A 24,451-nucleotide genomic window follows, 5' to 3' on the forward strand; every position below is an offset into this window, starting at 1 on the left:
GACTTCAATCCTAGGTACCAAAAAAAAAAAAAAGGAGTAGGGCGGGGTGGCGGGGACAGTAGTTGTCAGAACATAGAACATAATAGTCAAGATTATTATTTCTTTTCATAGGCAACCCTCTTTGCCCTCCTTTTCTCTGAGAGCTTGTCCCTTAAAGAATAAAATTGATTTGCAGTCCGGGTGTGATGGCACATGCCTGTAATCTTAAGAGACTCAGGAGCCTGAGGTAGGAAGATTGCAAGTTCAAAGCTAGCCTCAGCAATTTAGTGAGGCCATAAGCAATTTAGCAAGACCATGTCTCAAAATAAAAACGGCTGGGATATATTTCAGTGATTAAATGCCCCTGGGTTCAGTCCCCATTACCAAAATAAAAACACAAAACACACAGAAGGACTGGCAATGTAGTTCATTGGTTGAGTGCCTCTGGGTTTAATCTTTAATACTGAAAAAAAAATTGATATGCAGGAGGGAAAAAATGCCAACTCCACCCTATATATACTTTTCTTTTTCATACTACATTATCTTATACAAGGAATTTTAACTTATACAACAAAAAAATTAAATACTGCATAAGTCAAGAAGTAGACCTGGATTGAAATGCTAATTCTGCCACATAGTAGAAATGTAACTTGTGTAGGTTTTGTAACCCATCTGATTCTTCATTTTCTATGATAAGCTGTGAATAATAATAATTGGGATTGTTGGGAGGATTGAGATAACATTCACCATGTGTTATTAATTAATATCATTATCACTATTAATGTGTGTATTTTTTTTAGGTATTTTTTATTGGCACGTTCTGATCCAGATCCGAAAGCTCCTGCTAATAAAGCTTTTACTGGATTTATTGTGGAAGCAGATACCCCAGGAGTGCAGATTGGAAAAAAGGTAAAATGTATATTTATCAATGAATAAGATCTCAAATATTATTTTAACTATAATTATCAAAGTTACTATTTGTAACTTTGATGATAACATGAAATATTTTATATGTTGCTGAAGGCTTTAAATTGAGAAGAGTCATTTCACATTATTTTGAAAGTCTGCCCATTCATAGTATCAAGCTATGAAGAATACTAATATTGTAAGGTGTAATGAAACAGAAATCACACTATCATTTATATTTCAAAGGACTTTCCCACTATTTTTCCTTTTGGATTCTCCCCATAAGCTTTTGGTAAGATAAGTGACATTGTGCCCATTTCCTGTGTTAATGTGATATAAATGGACTACCCAAGATTATATAACATTAAGTCAACCATCTATGCCTGAAAGAATGTGGGATGGCAAAGCACCTAAAATATAAAAAGAAAAAAAAATTACTTAAATAAGAAAAGGTGGTTCAACATATTTGAAAAAGGTTGTAACCTGAATGTGTGGAGATAATTTAGCACTTAAGAAAATTTAAAACTTGACAAATCAAAAAAAAATATAGTCATTAAAGTAGTCCTAGTGGGAGCTCACAAAGCATGGTTTAAGAGTCTAATTCTGAGCTTATGAGGAAGCCTGTGTTGGCAGGGACATTTGAGAGAGCTGATGAATGCCAATGGCTCTGATGGTGGCAGGGAAGGAAACAAAAAAACTATAACCATACAATGTACCTAAAGCAAAGGAGGATTTGTGGATGTTTATTATGAATTACTGGAGGTTATATGAACATATTTTCTTCTTCCCAGATGGGAAAAAGTATAGATTATCTGATCAGATATTAGAGTAGGTCTACATAGCTTTAACTAGAGAAACTAATTTGAATTGATTGAGTTTTAAAAAATTTCTAAACCAGTCTTATGTATGTGTAGAATCCTGTTTTATTAAGCTACATCAGAATCTCTATGTTGTGGTGCATGCCTGTAATTCCAGCTATTCAGGAGGCTGAAGCAGGAGTTGGAGACAAGCTTAGGCGATTTATGGAGACCCTGTTTCAAAATAAAATGGAAAGGGGATGTAGCTCAGTGGTAGAGCACCCATGGGTCCAGTCCCTAGCACTGCAACAACAAAAAAATCTTTCCTGTTGTATCCAAACCTCCTTAAAATGGAAGTATGTAAACTTCTCTTTTAAGTTGTAAAATTTTAAAGGTGGAAGTTACCCTACGTGTTATTTATTTCAGTCTCTTCACTGATTATTGAATCTGAGAACCAAGTTAATGATTTACTTAAGGTCACAAACCTAAGAGGCTGAATTGAGATCAGTAATAAAGTTTTCTAGGAACTTGTCCACTGCAGTTTCTGACACTTTATTGTGCTATATTTTTTAAAAGAACACTTTAAAGGTAGGTAAAACAAAATATAAGTACTAAGAATGTTGTGTTTCTTCAAATAAATTGAATTTTATTTGTGTAACATGTCATGTTTCCTGCTTAGGGATGGTTGCTAGCAAACTCAGGGCCAATTGTATGGCCCATCTGTAGAAATAAAGTATGAAAGACTTACCAACTTACATTTCTTTTTTCCATAGTAAATCCACTCCTAATTTTATCTTGCTATTTCTAATCTCATTGTCTTTTTATCCAGTTTTCTCACTTAAAGCATCTCTAATTCAATAAATACTATTATTGAGTGCAAGTAGGCACCATTCTAGGTTTTAGGGATAGTGCATTTATTAAAACAAATAAAATCCCTTGTCTTTGGAGAACTCACTTTCTAGTGAAGGGGTACAGATAATTATGTTGTATATATTTAAGCCTTCTCAAATCTTTTTGAAACAAATGGCCAGTTGCAAAATTTGATGTTTTCAAAATGTTGTGTGTTTTAGAAATTATTATTTTTTTTTAGAGATAGGTGTGAGAGAGGGAGAGAGAGAGAATTTTTTAATATTTATTTTTTAGTTTTCGGCAGACACAACATCTTTGTTTGTATGTGGTGCTGAGGATCGAACCCGGGCCGCACGCATGCCAGGCGAGCGCGCTACTGCTTGAGCCACATCCCCAGCCCCATGTTTTAGAAATTATATAGTTTGAGTTGAATCAAGGAAGCATTTTGGTTTTAAATGTGGGGCTTGGAGGTGATTCTGGGAAACAGGTTAAACAGTGTTTTGTAAATAATGTTTTTTCATTATACCTGAGTGGTAGTCTAAGGTACTAGAGTTTATTGATTTATAAAGGCAAAGTAAAGGGATATTGGTTTTTCCTGAGTCAAACTATACATTGTCACTATTTGTTAAAACCTAGAAGAATATTATTAATATTTAAACAAGAAAATTAAAGGATAAGTTTATAGCTTTATGTTTCCATTGCCTGTTCCTCCTCTTGCTTATTAAAACAAGATTAATTTTTTTCCTTAAAGAGGAGAGTCATTGTCTGCAACTTCTCTTAAATAATTCAGTATGATGCTAATAGTTGCATACATACACAGTGAAAGAAATAAAATAATGTGTCAAAATGTCAACAATTGGTGAAATTAAGTAAAAGATATATTAGTACTCATATTACTTCTACAACTCTTTTATTAGTTTGAAAATTTTCAAAGCAAAGAGTTGAAGAAATATATAGTTTAGCAATTTCTTATAAATTTATAAGAAATTATAAACATATACCACATACCCAGTACTTCTAGGTATTTATGTGAGAAAAATGGAAACAAAATCCTATGCAGAAATATTTTGGCTAGTTTATTCCTGATTGCTAAAATTGGGAGGAAACAACATCAGAAAGGCTACATAGGACAAACTCAAAACCAGCATCATAATGAATAGGGAAAAACTGAAACCATTTCCTTAAAATCTGAAACAAGACAAGGATGTTAACTCTCACCACTCCTATTCAGTATAGTAACCAGAAATTCTAGCCAGAGCAATTAGGCAAGAGAAGGAAATAAAAGTGATAAAAATAGAAAAGGAAGAAGTCAAATGATCACTGTTGCAGATGATATCATTCTATACTTAGAAAGATCCAAAAAGATCTACCAGAAGACTACTAGAGGTAATAAACAAATTCAGGCGGGGGCGCAGTGGCAGATGCCTGTAATCCCAGTGGCTCCAGAGGCTGAGGCATGAGGATCATGAGTTCAAAGCCAGCCTCAGAAATGGCGAGGTTCTAAACAACTCAGTGCAACCTTATCTCTAAACAAAATACAAAATAGGGCTGGGGATGTGACTCAGTGGTTGAATGCCCCTGAGTTCAATCCCTGGTACCAAAATAAAAGAAAAGAAAAAAAAATCAGCAAAGTAGCAGATTCCAGAATCTACATACAAAAAAATCAGCAGTTTTCCTATACACCAATATTGAATCTGTTAGAATGAAATCAGGAAAACAATCCCATTCACAAAAATCTCAAAAAGAAAAATAAATAAAAAACTGCCTAGAAATAATTCTAACCAAGGACTTGAAAAATCTCTATGATGAAATCTATAGAACATTGCAGAAAGAAACTGAAGAAAACACAGGAAGATGGAAAAATCTCCCAAATTCACAGATAGGCAGAAATAATATTGTCAAAATGGCCAATGTTGTCAAAAGCAATATTCAGGTTTAATGCAGTCCCTCAATTCCCATCAAAATACCATTTTATCTCACTCCAGTCAGAATGACAAACATCAAGAATACAAACAGGGGCTGAGGTTACGGCTCAGTGGTAGAGTGCTCACCTAGCGCAGGTGAGGCACTAGATTCAATCCTCAGCACCACATAAAAAATAAATAAATAAAAATAAAGGCATTGAGTTCACTTACAACTAAAAACAAATATATTTTAAAAATAATACAAACAGAATTTTGTTGAGAATTTTTGCATCAATGTTCATCAAGGATATTGGTCCGAAATTTTCTTTCCTTCATGTGTCTCTGCCTGGTTTTGGTATCAGGATGATACTAGCTTTGTAGAATGAGTTTGGAAGGGTTCCTTCATTTTCTATTAAATAGAATAATTTGAGAAGTTTTTGGTATTAATTCTTCTTAGTAGGCCTTGTAGAACTCAGCTATGAAACCATCTGATCCTAGGCTTTTCTTGGTTGGTAGGCTTTTGATGGCTTCTTCTATTTCCTTGCTTGAAATTGATCTGTTTAAGTTATGTGTCCTCTTGACTCAGTTTGGGTTGATTATATGCCTCTAGAAATTTGTTGGTGTCTTTAAGGTGTTCTATTTTACTGGAGTATACATTTTCAAAATAGTTTCTAATTGTCTTCTGTATTTCAATAATGTCTGTCGTGATATTTCCTTTTTGTGATATTTCCTTTCCTTCTTTGTGTTAAGGTGGCTAAGGATTTGTCAATTTTGTTTATTTTTTCAAAGAACCAGCTTTTTTGGGGGGCTGGGGATGTGGCTCAAGCGGTAGCGCGTTTGCCTGGCATGCATGCGGCCCGGGTTCGATTCTCAGCTCCACATACCAACAAAGATGTTGTGTCGAGAACTAAAAAATAAATATTAAAAATTCTCTCTCTCTCTCTCTCTCTCTCTCTCCCCTCTCTCACTCTCTCAAAAAAAAAAAAAGAAGATATCCTTTAAAAAAAAAAAAAAAGAACCAGCTTTTTGTTTTGTCAATTTTTTGAATTGCTTCTTTTGTTTCAATTTCATTGATTTCTGTCCTGATTTTAATTATTTCCTGTCTTATACAATTTTTGATGTTGGTTTGCTCTTCTTTTTCTAGGGCTTTGAGATGTGATGTTAAGTCATTATTTTACTGTCTAATTTATAAACTAAATTATCACATATATGTACATATGATATATATCATACATATATGTATAGATAATATTTATGATCATATGATAAAATTTAATTTATAAATATACATATAAATAGTATTTGAAAGATTTGGTACAATTAACAGTTTAAGGCATCCACTGGGAATCATGGAACATACTCCCTTCAGATAAGGGGAAACTACCTAAAATTTTTCTTTGTGTACATTTGACTTGAGTAAACCTAATTTTTCTTTTCCTATACTGGGCACTGTACAACTGAGCTACATCCCCACTGCTTTTATTTTTTAACTTTGAGACAAGTTGCTGAGTCTGGACTTGAACTTACAATATTCTTGCCTAGGCTAAACCTAATTTTAAGAAAGAGAGGAAAGCAAAATCCAGTTTTTAATCAGTAAATTACTTTGCTAGCTCTGTTAGTCAAGCTAAGATTAAAGACCCTAATCAAATTATGTTTACTAAATGCTTTTCCTGACACTCATGATAAAAAAGATACTTTTTAGACATGTATAAAGATTAATCAATTTGTAGACCCTTAGACTAGTATTAATTTCAACGTTTATGAAATATCATATTCGGCTTGGGGTTTGGCAAACACAAGGGTTTTCATAAAGGTCCAAGTTGTGGGCCATAGGGTCTCTGTTGCAATTTATCAATTCTGCCATTGTAATAAGAAAGTAGCCATGGAAGATATATAAACAGGTGTGTTTGTATTCCTTTAAAGCTTTATTTACAAAAACAGGATTAAGGCCATATGTGTTGCCCCTCCTTTAGATAATTGCAGAAAGGTGTCTAACAATGATTAAAGCTGAAACTGATGTGACTCAGAAATATTAAAATATGACAATTTTCCTATTAGGAGTTAAACATGGGCCAGCGATGTTCAGATACAAGAGGAATTGTCTTTGAAGATGTGAAAGTACCTAAAGAAAATGTTTTAATTGGTGAAGGAGCTGGTTTCAAAATTGCAATGGGAGCTTTTGATAGAACCAGACCAACAGTGAGTAATATGAGTTTATAGGATTCTTTATTACATTAAGTAAATTTTTATTTTAACATTATATGCTTGGTGGGGTTGTTTTTCCTTGTGGTTGTTTGTATCAGAGATTGAACCCAGGAGTGCTTAACCACTGAGCCACATCTCCAGCCCTTTTTTGTGTTTTATTTGGAGACAGAGTCTTGCTGAGTTGCTGAGGCTGGCTTTAAACTTGTGATTCTCCTGCTTCAGCATCCCAAGCTTCAAGGATTATAGGCACACACTACTGGGCCTAGTGTGTTTTTAAATGTCTTTATTTTAGTAAGGATGGAGGGGAAATGTTACTTTTATCTTTTGTAATTCTTCAGCTTTTTTTTGCTGCTCATAGAAATTATTTTAGCAAATGCAAAATTAATGTAGTTTCTGTAGATTTACAGAGAGGCAGTCCACACACTTGATCATTTTTGTTGATTATGTATTTCTTATTCCTTTACCTATTAAGAGTATTTCCCCTCTGAGGCTTTCCCTTTTCAAACAGAGAATGTCTGTCTTCTAGGTTATCCTGTGCTTTACAAATGACTACCGTTACCTTTTTTAGGGAGGGTGGTACTAGGGATTAAACCCAGGACCTCTTGCATGCTAAGTGCATGTTCTACCACTAAGGTACATCCCCAGCCTCACCACTACCTTTAATTCATAAATAATTGCCTTGATTCTTCTCACACCCCCCCCATTCTCCAACTGCCTTAAGCTACAGGTCATTTTCTCTTGCATAATCCTTAACATAGATCTTAGGCAGGTAGCCACATATTGTGTTTTAAAGACAACATTAACTATTTCTTTATGAACTATTAAAATACTAGGTAGCAGCTGGTGCTGTTGGATTAGGACAAAGAGCTTTGGATGAAGCTACCAAGTATGCCCTGGAGAGGAAAACTTTTGGAAAGCTGCTTGTAGAGGTAATTTAACACTGTGCTTGTTTTGTAAAATATAAAGACACTTAATTTTGTCTGAATACCTATTTCTTACTTTGGTAGCAAGAAGATAACCAGGGTATTATGATGATAGTTTTTAACAATAAATTTTCTTTAGACAATGCCCATAACCATTGGTTGCTCTGGGGATTATTTTAAGAAGAAAAGGAACAGCTAACATTTATTGGGTACCTCTTATATACCTGGACACTAACTATACTATGTATTTAAATACATTTTCTAAGTCTCCCAGTAACCCTTTTCTTCATGGTGCTTTAAATTTAATCTCTCTTAAAGATCTAGAAATTGAGCTTTAGGGATACTAAGTAGTTTTTCCAAGTCTATACAATTTAAAAACCATAAATCCAGGATTCTATTTTATGCTTTTAGTCCATGTTACTTTCTATATCTTCTTGTGTATCAGATTTTAGTACTGAAAAGTCAAGTCTTCTTCCACTGTTGTAAATACTTTCCACACATGAACATTTAATCCTCTCCGCAACCTCCATTGCTCCCATTTGACCCATGAGAGAATTAAATCTCAAAAATATTTTACAATTCACCCCAGACCACAAAACTAACATGAAGCAGAACCAGTTTTTGCACCTGGCCTCTCTGAGTCTAGCATATTACACTGTACCTTTATAAAATTTGTCAATCCTACCTCTTAAATATGTCTTTATTTATTTATTTATTAGTTGTAGTTGGACACAATACCTTTATTTATTTTTATGTGGTGCTGAGGATCAAACTCACGGCCTTGCATGTATGAGGCAAGTACTCTACCACTGAGCCATAACCCCAGCCCCTTAAATATGTCTTGATTCCTTCCTGCATCCCCACATCACCACTGTTGTATCTTAATTATGCTGGTATCACTTCCCTTGTAATTGGCTTCTCAAATCCATCTTTCTCATTGTATTTTCTAAAATAAGCATCCAAAGTCATTGCTACTTGCTTTAAAATAATAAATATTCTCATTAACCAATTGAAAATACAAAGTCAAGTCTTCTATGAATTACCACAGAAATTCTTAACTCTTCAAACATTGATTTCCCCATTAACTATATTCTGTCATGTATAATCTACCATGTACAGGGAACCTATTTGTATCACCATATGTTAGTGATTCTCAAATCATCTTTGGTGAAGAATGAGTTTAATTTCCAATCAATGGTAGACCATTTTTTAATAAAATATAATAGTGGGTCAATCTAAATTGAGTAACAGAGCTGACTCTGAAACAAAGAGTTTATTTGAAGATAGTAATGGATTATAATATGAATATGCATGCTAGGGCAGATCATAGACACATCTGAGGGAGTTGAGACAATAGGAAACTCTTAAAGATAAAGGAAGTCCATATAAGTTATTCTATAGCAAAGACCATTGAGGACTTGTTGCAGAAGTTGACATTAGCTCATTGGTATAGACAGCCATTGATAGACAAGTGTTCATGTGCAAGCAAATTATCTGAAATTCTGCAGTTTTGTGGAATACCTTGTGAACTTCCTGTCATAGACATACATATGTGAGGGACTTTCCTTTATGGCCTCAGTTCTGTTTCATTAAGACCTAAGTGACTTTATTTTGTTACTGGCAACTTTCACAAATGTCACAAAATGTTTAATTGCTATAAAAGTTTCTAAATGCTTGCTGTCACCCACCTTCTGTATCATGAACCAGTAATAGGTTGCAGACTACCACTAAGGACAGACCAAATTTGGATTAGTATCTCTCTATTCTGCATTCTAAATGGTTTTCTCAGGTATAGTTTCTAATTTTCTAATCCTATTACATTTTTAATGACAAAAATTAATCTCCATAACATATATTTATATTAGGTTCTTTTCCATTTCTTCCCTTCTATTACGGTATTCTGTTTTTTTTTTTAACATAGTATCTCTTTTTCCTTTTATCTCCATAATTATGCAAAAATTCTTCATTCATAGTTTACTTCAGATTTTATTCTGTTATCTCTGGATTTCTTAGTGCCAGTCTTTTAGTATATTGCATCAGGCAACTTCATGATGGCCAGTTATCTCCTGTTTTAATTTTTGCTTCTAAGCTTATCTGCAGGAGGTATTATTTTTCTTAGTATATTGTTGAAGCAGCCTAGAGCCTGACTTTGGTACTTTTTTTCTATTTTTGTCAAGTACCACAAAGATTTATCATTCCATAAGCTGTTCTTTTACATTAATTTTTCTACTTGGAACTTCTGTACATTATAAGTACATTATATTAAATGTTAATTTAGCTTATTCATAAATAAGTAATATCTATATATACTATAAAATTAAGATCTGTCATCTTTTAGGTTCTTATTTATTTTAGAGAGAGAGAAAATTTTTTATTATTTATATTTTTAGTTTTCGGTGGACACAACATCTTTATTTTATTTGTATGTGGTGCTGAGGATCGAACCCAGCGCTGCATGCTAGGCAAGTGCACTACCGATTGAGCCACATCCCCATCCCCTTTCAGGTTCTTCTTACCAGATTATCTGAAGATAACTCTTTTTATGACTCTTCTTCAACTTAATATGGAATCTTCTCCTTTTGTGTTCCCTTTCTTATAGGTTCTGAAGATTCTTATTCAGTATAGGAAAAGTCATATGAAGAATTCCTAGTTTTTGCTTACTATTTAATTTAAAATACAGTGTTAGATATTTATCATTTATTTCCACTGAAGATTTGCTTCCCTTTTAAGTACTCTATGAAATGCATTTTAATTAATAAGTATAGTGATGTGGTATCATAATTCCCTGTCACCCTTTTACCAGGTACCCCCAATCTGTGTGCTCTTTGCAGCTCCAATCTGCTAGTTTGTGTTCTCTGTATATAGTTAGTGTTATGATTAAAAAGAGTCACTTCATACTTGAAATCTATGCTTAAATAATTGTTTAGGCATTTCAGATATTAGGAAATATGTGATAATATATAACCATATACTCCTCTGGTAACACATAGAAACTTGGAGCCAAGCAAAGTAAAAAACTTAAATCTTTTATGTTGAGTGCATATTATAAACATGGCAGGAGGGAGGTTAAATGGTAAAAATTTAGTATGTTTTGTTAATTTTTAATAAAACTTAGGTTTTACCACCAATATTGTTTTTCTGTCCATATTATTCAGATTCATTTATGACCCTCTATGCAGTCTACTTTATTCTTCTGCTTATTTACATTGAAATATTAAATTAACACTATAGGACCTGTTTGTTACTTTCTAAAAGGAAATGATATTTTATTGTACTTGCTGTTTCTTTTTCTAACTCAAACATAACCAGTCTTGGTATAGCTCTTAGTTATTCCTCATTCTATTTCTATCATTTCTCAGACTCTTTCTTTTTCTTTCTAAGGAACTGGTGTATATGTAGCTTGTGTCCATTAACCCCAAAAAGAAAGATTGGGATTATTCCACTTTCGTTTTTGTTTTTAGTACTGCGGATGGAACCCCAGGGGCACTTTACCACTGAGCAACATGCCTTGCCCTTTTATTTTATTTATTTATTTATTTATTTTTGAGACAGTTTCTCCCTAAGAGGCTTGCTTTGAATTTGCAATCCTCTTGCCTCCTTCTCCTGAGAAACTAGGACTATAGGCCTGTGCTATTATACCCAGCTGACTTTTATTTTTATTTTATTTTAGGGGACTATATAGAATGGTACTCTAATAAGAACTTTCTCATTCACTAGTATGTTTATTGTTGTTATTGCTTCTCTCTTTATGTGAATGCTGTGTCCGCTTCTTATCTTTATTTTGCTTAACCTGATATGGCTGCCTGATAGTTGTTAAAAGTAAGAAGATGGTATTTTTTTCTTACCATTGATTAAAACCAGAAACATCAGTTATATATTAGGAAGATAAAATCCCTTAATGGCAATAATTGCATATTCTTTTATCTAGTCAAAACTCTTTGAACTGGGTTTGGTGGTGTATACCTGTAATCCCAGCAACTCTAAGGACTGAGGCAGAAGGATCTCAAGTTCAAGGCCAGCCTCAGCAATTTAGTGAGGCCCTGAGCATCTTAGTTGAGAACCTGTCTCAAAGTTAAAAAAAAAAAAAAATTTTTTTTGAAAAGATTAGGGATGTTGCTCAGTGATAGAGTGTCCCTGAGTTTAATCCCAGTAACCACCCAAAAAGAAAACAAACAAAAACACTTTGGGTGAAGTTGGTGCAGTCTAGTCTGGGATATTATGAAAGAATCTATTAAGAATAAACTCCCATTATATTGATTATTATTGTTAATTAGCAATAACTTTTCTCCTACAGTAACCATTTTTTGATAGGAAAGTGGATGAGGGTGAAAATGCTATGAAACTCAAAACTCAAATATGATTTACTTATCAAGAAAAAATATTTACATTTCTTTTTCCTTCCTTTATTTTTTCTGTTTTGCATTCTCCTCTATGAATGGTGGTCAGTGGCAGCCCAGTCAGGAAAAATGGAAAATAATTCATTCTGCCATTCAGAGTAATGAAACTTGGGGCTGCCAGTATTATTTTTCTCTTTGGAAAACAGTATGACTTAATAAAAAAGAGACTGGACTAAAGGTCAGGACTAAATTTGAATCCTCCTTCAACAAAGGAGGATTTTGAGACCTTGAGCAATTTAATTAGCTTCTTTCCACTTCGATTTTGTCATCTGTTAAGTGGGAACTGTGAAGACTCTTTCCCTGTGTGATCTTATATGATTCTATGGCTTTAAAGACAAAATATGTGTCAGTTACTATAAATTATATCTCTAGCCTTGATCTCTTCTCTGAGCTTCATGCTTGGATTTTCAGATGCCTCCTTAACTTCTCTACTTAATGTCCTGTAGGAATTTCAAAACTAAATTCACTTTTTGTTTCTTTCCTCTTCCTTAATTATTTATGATCAAAATTCTGCCAGTATTTTCTCATCACATGAAGATTAAATTCTAAAGTCTTTCCACTGATCTTCTGTCAACCATTTTGTCTTTTTATTTTTACTTTTCCCCAAAATATGCTTAAGAATAGTTTTTTCATTTCATTCTCTTCCCGATTATTTTACTAACAGATCCTCTCTGTTCATTCTATGTACAATAATACCTCCAACACTCTATATATTAATCCTGCCCATTTTTCTTCATACTCTTATTACCATCTAACATTATATCATATATATGTTTCTATATTATCACCCCTTATACTCTCACTGGAATGTAAGTAAGAAAGGATTTTCTGTTTTTAGAAACCTTTATGCTCTTATCGTTTAGGATATATGTTTTACTGTTAACTTCTATTTAATTTAATAAATAGTAATTGAACACTTACTATATTAGAATTATAATAATTAGATGCTATTTCTGTTTCAGGCACTATTCTAAGGGCTTTTCATATATCAATTCATTTAATCCTCAGAATACTGGAGAGTAGGTACTGTTATTTTCATTTATCACATGTAAAAACATTAGGCCTACCCAACAAATGATGGATCCAAGACTTGAACCCAAGTAGTCACTTATTAAAAGAGCCTATCCTCCTTGCATGTTACATGTGGTATTCCAAGGGACAGAAAAGAAATTTAACAGTTTATTCCTTCAGGAACCTTTAATGCTACTTTGGAGGTAAGATACTGTCATAAAACAAATATTCTAAAGTCTTAGAAATAAAATAGGGCAGTATAAAATTTAAGTCCTAATCTAAGAACTACAAGGCAGAGTAACAAACCAAAAGTAGAGACGTTGTTATGGGCTGAACATAACCACAGGAGGTCTGAACTGGGTTTACCAACTGAATGAGACTCGCTGGGAGTGAGTACCACCCCAGATATTTTAAATCAAAATCTCCTGAGGCATATAGGCAACTTAAAGATATTTTCTATTATGTATTAGCTTGCCAAAGTTGTGATAAAATAAACATTTGCCCATGTTGTCAATAGAAATATAAATTGGTGCAACTTTTATGAACCACATTTGGCAATATATCAAAAGAACTTAGACTTGGGCCCACGTAATGTAATCCATAATCTATATTCCTTAATATTTTTAACTTTCATTTCAGCACTGTGTAGATAAAAACGGAATGTTTATTGTCCATAGAATGGATGGAATACTTTTTAGCTATAAAAAATAAGGAGGTTCTTTATGCATTGATATAGAAAGCTCTCTGAGACAAGAAAAGCAGAATGAAAATCCATCAATGTAGTAGTGTAGAAGATGTGTAAAAATGTGGAAGACTATAGATATGTTTGCTTCCATATGTGAGAATATCTATGAGAATTTAAAAAAACTGAACATTGATTAACTCTTAGGAGGGGAATTAAGTGGGATAGGTAGTGGGCAGGTATGGTAGAATAAGAAAGGAAACATTTTTACTATATATCTGTGTTAGCTTTGTGTGGCTATGACAAAATACCTATGATAATCAACTTAATCAGAAGACAGATTTATTTTGATTCATGGTTTCAGAGGTTTCAGTTCATGGTTACTAGGCACTGTCACTTTAGACCTGTGGCAAGGCAGAACATAATGGCTGGCAATATGTAGCAGAGCTGTTTCTCATCTCTTGGTGTCCAGGAAGCAGAGAGGGGTGGGGGTAGGGGCCTGGGGTCCCAATATACCCTTAAAGGGCATGCCCCAGTGACCAATCCTCCACCGAGGCCCCTACCTCCTAAAATTTCTACTACTTCCCAATGCAACATCAGCTCTGGACCAAGCCTTCAGGATGAGAGCTTTAGGGGGACGTTTAAGATCTAAACAATAACCACATCCACTTACAGTTTTTGACTTTGAATAGATAGCTATTTTACTTATTCAAAAATAACAAAATTTTTAAAAAGCTGAAAGAATTATTGGATTAGAGGAAAGGAAACAATTCAGGCAAGTTTAAATAAGGGAGGATATTATCCTGCTTATTGTACACAGGAGTTATTCATACTGGTTAATTATGCCTCCTAGAAGACCTAATTACCAAGTCAATCTCAAGCAACTTGTCACATTCCAAAACAGTGCAGCCAGGTTTCAGTTACTAAATATAGTGAATATATGAAATTAAACAGTTCTGTTTTTTTATGATGGTTGGTTTATATTAGTTTGTAGTCAGATTAGAACATATGTGGTTTTCATAACATCTAAGTTTTCAAAGTCCAGTTTGATGTGCTTACTAAAGGAACAGGTTTCTAGTCCTCTTATTGTTTCTGAATGCCTATAGAGCTTCTTTTAATGTATATTATTTAAAAGCACATGTCATTTTATTGTAAAATATTTTGTATTATAACAATATAAGTTAAATTAAGTAATAAAATTCCATGATTCTATCATCTAGAGATAATTTCAGAAAATATTTCACTATTTTTTCTATGAGTATATTTTTTCAAATTATACTATATATTTGAAAATTTCACATAATATATGGTAAACATATTCTATCTTGTAACACATCTTGACTATATAAATCATAGAGCACTTACCTATTGTTGACAATATTTGTTTTATGTCTATACGGTTATGAATATCTAGGGTTTATGAAGCATGTTATCAGTATCTTACAACTTACCATGCTATTTTTCTCTATCTGTAGCAATTTTACTAATAAAAATATCCTAAAAGACACTAGAAGAATATATATATATATAATTTGTGGTATTTGTGCTCAAAGTGCATACATAAGCTTATACCAGTTATGGGAAAGCATTAGATATACCCAAATTGAGGGACAGTCTACAAAAAATGATCAATCAGTATTCTTCCAAAGGGCAAAGTCATGAAAGACAAAAGCTGAGCAAACAGCCTGAGAGAACTTATGAAGAAATAACTAAATTCAGTGTGTGATCATGGAAAAGAAAGGATAGTGGAAAACCTGGCCAAATTTGAGTAAAGTCTGTAGTTTAGTTGATAATATACCAATTATGAATATCCTGCCCTTGCTCATTGTACTGTAGTTGTATAATACATTAACATTAAGGGAAAGTAGGAATAGCTTTTATGCAAGTCTAAAATTAATTTTTAAAGAAGTTTTAGGAGAAAAATTTTAAGTTTTGTCAAGAGGTGTCTTTAAATTGCTTTCTTTTTAATTCTAGCACCAAGGAGTAGCATTTTTGCTGGCAGAAATGGCAATGAAAGTTGAACTAGCTAGATTAAGTTACCAGAGAGCAGCTTGGGAGGTTGATTCTGGTCGCCGAAATACCTATTATGCCTCTATTGCAAAGGCATTTGCTGGAGATATTGCAAATCAATTAGCCACGGATGCTGTGCAGATTTTTGGAGGCTATGGATTTAATACAGAATATCCTGTAGAAAAACTAATGAGGGATGCCAAGATCTATCAGGTAAGATTAAAAATGATTTTTGTTGCTTATTGGGGGATAGAATATTCATAAATAATAGATTTTTTATTATTTAGAGATTTTATGCCACTAGTCATATAAAACTCACTATTATAGATGACTGAACTACTTTTTAGAACCAACCTGAACAAAAAAGAATGTTATTTTTGATTAAGTATAGGACTAGAGAGGAACTAGACTAACAAAGTAAATAGTGCAGACATATATATCTGGATCAGTGTTCTTTAAGTATTAACATCTTAACTAATTATACCCCACATTTTGCTCTCCCCAAAAGTATGCATGCCATTTAAAATTATGTTGAGTCTTGCCTGATTACTCAGATTCATTAAAACCATAGTTGTAGTCAGATGCCACCATGAGGCGACAGTGATATTTGATTTCTAAATTAAATTTGTGGTTAGAAAAACTTAGGTATAATTTAGCAAATAAGACAAAAATGGACATCTTCTTCATTCATGGCTTAATTATAAATAAGACATGCTCCTTAATATTCCTTCCCTTGTTGCCTCACCCCCACCAAATTGTTTGACAAATCCAGTCGTTTGAAATCTTGAGTGGAATTAGAATGCTAGAGATGAAGCTGGGGGAAGTGGCACATTCCTGTAATCCCAGCAGCTCGGGAGGCTGAGGCAGGAGGATCCAGAGTTCAAAGCCAGTCTCAGCAAAAAGCTAGACACTAAGCAATGCAGTGAGACCCTGTTTCTAAATAAAAAATACAAACTAGGGCTGAGGATGTGGCTCAGTGGTTCAGTGTCCCTAAGTTCATCCCCTAGTACCTCTCCAATCACCCCCCAAAAAAGAATTCTAGAGATAATATGTTAGACATACTGCAGCCTCCCATTTAAACATGAAAAAACTGAGGACCAGAATTTGTTCATATCCAAAATCAGAAGTTTATCTGGTAATAGTCTCCCTTTCCTGAGGCTTGTAATTATTATGTTATTATCAATCATTTAACTTTTCTCTACCATCTGAGAAAATGAACTAACAAATGGCTAACTAGGGTTAGAAACTTAGAATGGAAGTGAGTGCTTACTACTTGGAATATGTAAGTGACCAAAACCAAATCCCCCCTCTTTGTTTCTTTTAATATCTCTGTGCTTAAGAAGCAGGAGGGAAAAAATTAGGTTTAATATGAAGAATAGAAAATTCCTGAAAGTGACTGGATAAGAAAATTCAGAAAAGTTGAATAGGTATTTCAGCAATTTTAAACTTCAGTTTTCCCAAATTTTTTGAAACATAAATATCCTCTTCTTTGATATTTGAAGACTTTTTCCAAAGTTTGATAAAATGATTTTAAGCTATTCTTACAGGTTTACAAAATCAGGTTTCAGACCCTCTTTATGCTACAGACCCTATATATGGTTTGATTCAGTTTAGTATTAAAATGAAGCTTCTGTTGTTGTCCACATATTGAATAAATGAAGATATTTATGTACAAAAGATATTTAACCTAGTTTTATATTTTTCTTACAGATTTATGAAGGTACTGCCCAAATTCAAAGGCTTATTATAGCTCGTGAACATGTTAGCAGGTATAAAAATTGAGACCTCTACAGAAACGTGGTTAATCATTGAGTAATTAGAATACAATCTACTGTTTATGTTTCAGAAAAGAGAAAGGGCTTTAAAATAAGTATTCTTATATAAATCTATACCATTGATTCTAATGTTAGTTTGCACTTTTGTTTAACAACTCTATGATTTCCCTTTTTTTCAGATAGATTTGGTTTCATTACAATTATGTGTTGTCACAATGTTGTGATGGTGCACACCTATAATTCAAGCTACTTAAGAGGCTGAGGCAAGAGGATCACAAGTTTGAGGCCAGCCTCAATTTAGTGATTTAAATTAAATATTTAAATTAAAGAAAAATTTTTAAAAGGGTTGGGAATGTAGGTTGACTTTCCTTGCCTACCATGTGTGAGGCCCTGGGTTCAGTCCCCAGTATTGTAGGTCCCTTTGTATCACTGTACTTGAATTATATTAGCCAAGAAAATTACATTTGTCATTTGATGCCTTAAAGAAGCAGAAATACCTTGGAATTTTATTATTTTCCAGTGATATAAAATTGGGCCTATGAATTCAAATATGCCCAAATTTACATTGAGAAAATATTATAGGATCTGGATAACATCAAACAACTTGTCAGCAACTTTGAAGATTTAATGGTATTATGTATTAAAAGTGTTTACAATTTGAAATGTACTTGCCTTCATTTCTGCACAATAATAGCCAAAATTTCAATATTCATATTTGCTCATTATACAACTATGAGAAATTTCTTGAAAATCTTTTTTATGATGACCTCATGTTTTACTTGCCTTATTTAAATCAATAAAATTTGCCCTACATTATTTTTATGACTGTTGAACTCTAGGTAACCTTTTGTTTATCATGTACAATCTTATTCATGTACATGCATTTTGAAGGGGAACTTAAATAAAATCATCTTTCAGTGCTTAATAATGTGTCATTGTGTATTCTTTCTAGAAGTTTTATTACTTCATGTAATATGTATACTTCCTAGGTTTACTATGAGATGCAGGTCGTGTTTTGATTTTAAATTGCAATGATGTTACCAACTATATATTTTTTAATCAGACTATTATTATGAAAGACCTCAGAAAATATAAATATAAAACAAGAACCAAAGATTGCAAATGTTTTATAATTCAAAATATATATATTGCAAAAATGTTACACTTAATTGAGATGTTTTCTGGTACTACTTCTGATTTTTCAATTTTTCTGTATCAGTATATCCTGTATTTCAGTTCTATTCTAGTATCACCCAAACTTACAAGTCTCTCAAGACTGCCTTCACTTCAGAGGCCAATCATATGTCTTCAGTCCTCAAAGTTCTTACTTTGTCCAATATGACTACAAATTTAGGTATTCCCATGGTGCCACCTCAAGTTTAATAAATTGCTAAAATGGCTCATAGAACTTAGAAAAACACTTTATTTACATTTACCTGTTTATAAATTACAAAGAATACAATTCAGGAACAGCCAATGGAAGAGAACACAGGGCATGGTTTGGGGGCAGGGCACTACATAGAGCTTCCCTGCCTTCTACCAGCACAACAGGTTCTCAGCACCTCTATGTGTTCTCTAACCTGGAAGTTCCCTGAATCTCATTCAAGAGTGTTTATAGAGTTCAACCTCTAGTTCCTTTTGACCCCACTGGAGAAGCTGAAAATCCCCACTTACGAGAGTCTGCTAGGGCTTCCCTAAAAAAAAAAAAAAAAAAAAATCCCTGCAGACAGGATGGTGCAAATAGAAACTTATTTTCTCAATTCTGGAGGCTAGAATTCAAGTTCAAGGTGCTCTTAGGGATGTCTTCTGGTGAATCCTCTCTTCCTGGCTTGTAAACTGCTACCTTCTTACCATATTCTCATATCTTCTCTGTGCTTATACCAAGGGTTGGATTAGGGGGAGCTCTGGTTTTCTTTTTTTTCTTACAAGGACACCAGTTCTATAAGATTAAAGGCCCTATCTGTGATCTTAATTGACTCCTTAAATACTGTCACCAAATTCCTTCACACTGGGAGTTACAGTTTCAACTTCTCAACTTGGGAATTTGCGGGCAGAGGGTCCTATGTACACTTGAATCCATATCATTACACTCTAATTGGTCTTTCTGGTGATCAACACCCTTTTGAGGCTATATAGGGGTCCCACCCTAAATCACCTTATTAGCATAAATGCAGGTATGTTTGAAAATGGCTCACTATGAATGATACATGATATCTTTATCAAAGTAAATTAGTTTTTCCAAACTTTTTAAAACATAAATATCCTCTTTGAAGATTTTTTTCCCAAGCTTTGATAAAATGATTTTAAGTTATTCTCACAGATTTCACAAATCAGATTTCAGATGCTCTATATGTTACAGACCCTGTATATAATTTGATTTTATGCCAGGAACTGTGGACAAAGACCAAATATGTATTATACCACATTTATTATACCACAAAAATCTAACTGGGGGGTGGGGTACTGGGGATTAAACTCAGGGGCACTCAGCCACTGAGCCACATCCCTAGCCCTATTTTGTATTTTATTTAGAGACAGAGTCTCACTGAGTTGCTTAGTGCCTTGCTTTTGCTGAGGCTGGCTTTGAACTCCTTGTCCTCCTGCCTCAGCCTCCTGAGCTGCTGGGATTATAGGAATGTACCACTGTCCTCAGCTTAATGTTTTCTTATTTAAAGTTTAAATGACTTTTTTTCAATGCTAATATTGAAATTGTATTTCAACAGCACAAGATTGGTAAGATTTAGAGATTTCTTAATTGAATATTACATAGAAATTATAAGCTAAATAGAGAGTATGCATTTCAAATGCAGATTTGAATTTGCAATTTGCAGATTCAAAATTTTACCTACCAGTTTAAAACATATAGCTTATAGACATGATATAAATGTGCTCTTAAGGCCATATGAGAATATGAAGTATACTTTTTAGCATTAAGCAATTATACAACTTATATGAATTATAACTTTTGAGTCACAACAAATTAAGCTACTTTAAGCAAAGAAGACAAACGTGTCTTAAATACACTGAAATGTCTCTTGGATCTGAAGATCGGGAATGGAATCATTTACAAGAAGGGACTATAACCAGACAGTCTTGAGGAATCCATGAGACAGTCTTTTCTTACTCCGAACACTTCTTATTCTCACATTTCATTCCTTCCTGTTTTATAGTTTGGCTTTCTCAGCTTTGATTCCACAATAGAATAAGACCTCTCTATAGCATATTTGTAATATTAAATTGACCATCACATATAGACATTAACTGTCTAGGGCTGAGAGAGAAATTTGGGAATACAGAAAAAGAAAGATAGTACACTGAGTCTCAATAGAGAAGTTCCCATGAAACTTGAAATGCAAAACAAACAACTTGTAAGCAATGCAGCCCACATCCTTATCCCACATCTCAGCCCCCATCCTTGTCTTTCATCTTTGCCTTCAAAAAAGTAAAACAATGCAGGAAATAGAAAAGAAAGGTAAGGGGGAAAGTGCCATTGATATGGATTGTAGAATTATAGTCACAAATTTTAAGACATTACCCCATGATTAAACAGAAGAAGAGGTCTTTGGAGATTAAAAACCATTCCACAGGCAACAGTGTGTTTGATTTATTTATTTATTTTAACACTTATTTTATTCAGCTTTTTTGCTGTTGCAACTAAAAGACCCAACCAGAATGACTAGAAAGGAGGAAAAGTTTGAAGGCTCTTGGTTTCAGAGGTCTTGTCCATAGAAGACTGGCTTAATTCCTCAGGGCTTGAAGTGAGGCAGAACATCATAGCAGATGAGTGTGGTACATGGAAGCAGCTCACATGGTGATCAGAAAGCAGAGAGGTCTCCTCTTGCCAGATACAAATATATGCCCCAAAGCCACACCCCTAAACCCCACCTCCTGGGCCACATTCTACCATTTCAGTTACCACTCAGTTAATCTATATTAGGGGATTATTAATCATTGATTCCGTTAAGACTCTCACAACCCAGTTATTTCTCCTCTGAACTTCTTGCATTGTTTCACAGGTAAGCTTTTGGGGGACACCTCACATCCAAACCATAACAACGTGACAGATTTTAACTCATAAAAACTGTTATAAAAATTGAAGAGCAGCTGGTATGTGGTGCTGTAATAATGACTTGGAAGGCTTCCGCAGGAGAATCACAAGTCTGAGTCCAATAGCAAGGCCTTAGGCAACCTAATGAGACCCTGTCTCCAAAACAAACAAAAACACAACAAACAAACAAAAAAAAAACAGGTACTGGGGATGGGGCTCAGTGGTTAAGTACTCCTGGGTTCTATGTCCCTAGTACTAAAAAAAAAAAAAAAAAATTGAAGAGCAGACATATAGCAAATCAGAATTTGCTCACTGATAAGAAACTGATTAGTACCTGAAAAGGCAATAAAATGTAATGCAGCCATCTTCCTACATAGTAGAAATAAGTTGTAGGTTATAGTTTATTTGTATTATTTTCTGTTTTCTACAATTTAATTTCTAAGAGAGTTGTGAAACAGTTTAGTTGCTATGGTTTGGATGAATATTTCCCAAAAGTCATATGTAAAGGTTTGGTCCCCAGGGTGGCTGGCTATGTTGGGAGATGCTGTGGTGAGGTGAGGCCTAATGAGAGAACATTGGTGATGTGCCCTGGAAAAGATTGTGGGACTCTGAGCCACTAGCTTTCTGCTGTGGTTGGAGACGCGCTTTTTGCTTTGACAAAATCATTGCCATCCATACCACAAAGTGATGCAGTTGAGTGGTAGCGCTTGCTAAACCTTTAAAACTTAAATAAAGCTTTTCTCTTTGTAAAGTTAACTGCCTCTGGTATTTCACTGTAGAAATGCAAAGTAAACTAATGTGATACCTGTGTCAGTCAGCTTTTCATCACTGGAACAAAATGCCTGAAAAAAAAAACAACTTAGAAGAAGAAAAGATTATTCTGGCTCACAGTTACAGAGGTTTCAATACATGGTCAGCTGGTTCCATTGCTTTGGGCCTGAGGTGAGGCAGAACATCTTGGTAGGAGAATGTCAGGGAGAAAACCTGCTCACCTCATGGCAGCCAGGAAGCAGAAAGAGGGAGGATGGACTGGGGACAAGATAATTCCCTTTCAGGGCACACATCCAGTGACTTAATGCCTCTAACTTAGGCCCCAACTACTATATTTTCTACCACCTTCCAATAATGCCTTCAAAGTACTAATCCATCCAAGGATTAGTCCATTACTATATTGATGTAGTCACAGCCTGCATGATCCAATTAATTTCCAAGAGCCCCCCTCTGAACATTTTATACTGGGGTCTAAGACTTCAACACATGAGTCTTTGGAGGTACACTTCATATCCAAACCATAATATGACCAACAGAAAGATAATCAAAGGTGCATATCCCTTCAGATAATATGCAAAAGATGCATTAAGTAGTACTTAGCACTCTACTAAAAGGACATCCAGTAATTCTGTTTTATCTAAGTCTTCTATGATGTTTTTTAAGAGTCTCTTCCTTACAATCATAAGTAATGGGTCAAGATTATTTTGATTACAAATAGAAAGGTTTATTAGGTTTGGCCTGACCTTACCTAGGTTCCCCAAGAATGTTAATTAACCCTGTAGATCTCAAATTTGCTTTGCAAAAAAAGAGCCATGAAACACTGAACAATTACTAAGTATATAAGATTAATTTCTATCTGAAATTTTTCATAAAAATTCTAACATTAGACTTTTATTAAAAGGCTCTGTAACTTGCTATCCCAAGGATAGGGAACCAAACTCAAGAAATTTTCCACTAGGGGGCTGGGGATGTGGCTCAAGCAGTTGCACGCTCACCTGGCATGCGTGCGGCCCGGGTTCGATCCTCAGCACAACATACAAACAAAGATGTTGTATCCACTGATAACTAAAAAATAAATATTAAAAAAATTCTCTCTGTCTCTCTCACTTTCTCTTTAAAAAAAAAAAAGTCTGACTCACTTGTTTAAAAAAAAAATTATCCACTAGGTTTTGCCTGTAGTATCTAAGAATTTGGGTGAGCTTCTCTCCTGAGTATCTTCAAACATTTGCTAGATTTCTGGGCCTGCCAAACAGTACCTTTCATTAACACCTGTAAGAATGGGATTGGCACTATTTCAATTTAATTGCAACAGTTTTGTAGGCATTGACACCACATATAAAGTCAATTTGCTTTGGATAGCACTTGTCATAACTGATCATATGAGTTATTCTTGAAGAGAAAATTTTAGGTTAATACAATAAATTTATTCAATTATATCTAGGTAAAAAGGAGTACATATTTCTATTGAGTATTGCCATGAAATGCAAGGAGATTCCTTACAAGTAGTTTCTGTATTCTGAGGGCTTAAAATCATAGGCCACTTTAAAATTTAAGTTTACAAAAACAGAGCCCACTAAATTGAACTCAAGATGCTGGAGGTAATAATACCAAACTCTGTAACTTCAGCCTGGTTTGCAGTTCCATGGCTGGACAAAAGTGGGACACGATCTGCGTCACACTGGCATACTGAACTCTAGAGCTCAAACTGTATGACAGCCCTGTGGTGAATGTCTAAAGCCTGGGTGTCCTCCTGTACCTCATGGTCACAGGGTGCCTCCTATTTAATGGGACCACTTTTGAGCAGCTGAGGAAGCAAGTTCTGCATGCAAGGTGCATCTTCTCCCACATGTCAGCCAAGGTGAAAAGCTTCATCAAATACTGACTGTGGTCCACACAAAAGCCCACAGTAGACCAAATCAAAGAGCACCAGTGGCTGGGCCAGGGTGAGGAATACTCACCACATCACTCACTTCCCACACACCTGGACCCCTCAATAATGATGGGCCTGGGTTAACCTGGGTTATGGCCTAAATGATACCTATGTATCTCTGGTAACCAAAAAATGTGATGAAGCAATGGTGATATAACTGCTGCTCCAGCACCAGAAAAACCAGGGGACAGACTGCACAGTCCAACTTAAGCCTGTACAGCTGGAGGTTTGGCATTGTCCATTCCCCTCAGTTCTTTCCAGCTT

At 34.4% G+C, this 24,451-nt stretch overlaps 1 protein-coding gene and 1 non-coding gene across 2 annotated transcripts in view; both read left to right on the forward strand.

The window, feature by feature from the left end:
- Positions 1-18,366, forward strand: part of Acadm (acyl-CoA dehydrogenase medium chain) — a 36,064-nt gene extending 17,698 nt beyond the window's left edge. The window contains exons 8-12 of the mRNA XM_078026508.1: positions 780-888; positions 6,494-6,634; positions 7,474-7,569; positions 15,628-15,876; positions 17,374-18,366. Of these exons, the coding sequence (XP_077882634.1) occupies positions 780-888; positions 6,494-6,634; positions 7,474-7,569; positions 15,628-15,876; positions 17,374-17,445 (667 nt within the window). The 3' untranslated portion in view covers positions 17,446-18,366. The remainder of the gene's footprint in view (positions 1-779; positions 889-6,493; positions 6,635-7,473; positions 7,570-15,627; positions 15,877-17,373) is intronic.
- LOC144368781 (small nucleolar RNA SNORD74) lies at positions 1,486-1,565 on the forward strand. The gene has a single exon (XR_013428363.1). It is a non-coding gene; the product is annotated as a small nucleolar RNA SNORD74 (small nucleolar RNA).
- Positions 18,367-24,451: the final 6,085 nt, after the last annotated feature.

This window comes from Ictidomys tridecemlineatus, chromosome 11, assembly GCF_052094955.1.
Source record: "Ictidomys tridecemlineatus isolate mIctTri1 chromosome 11, mIctTri1.hap1, whole genome shotgun sequence".
NCBI lineage: Eukaryota > Metazoa > Chordata > Mammalia > Rodentia > Sciuridae > Ictidomys > Ictidomys tridecemlineatus.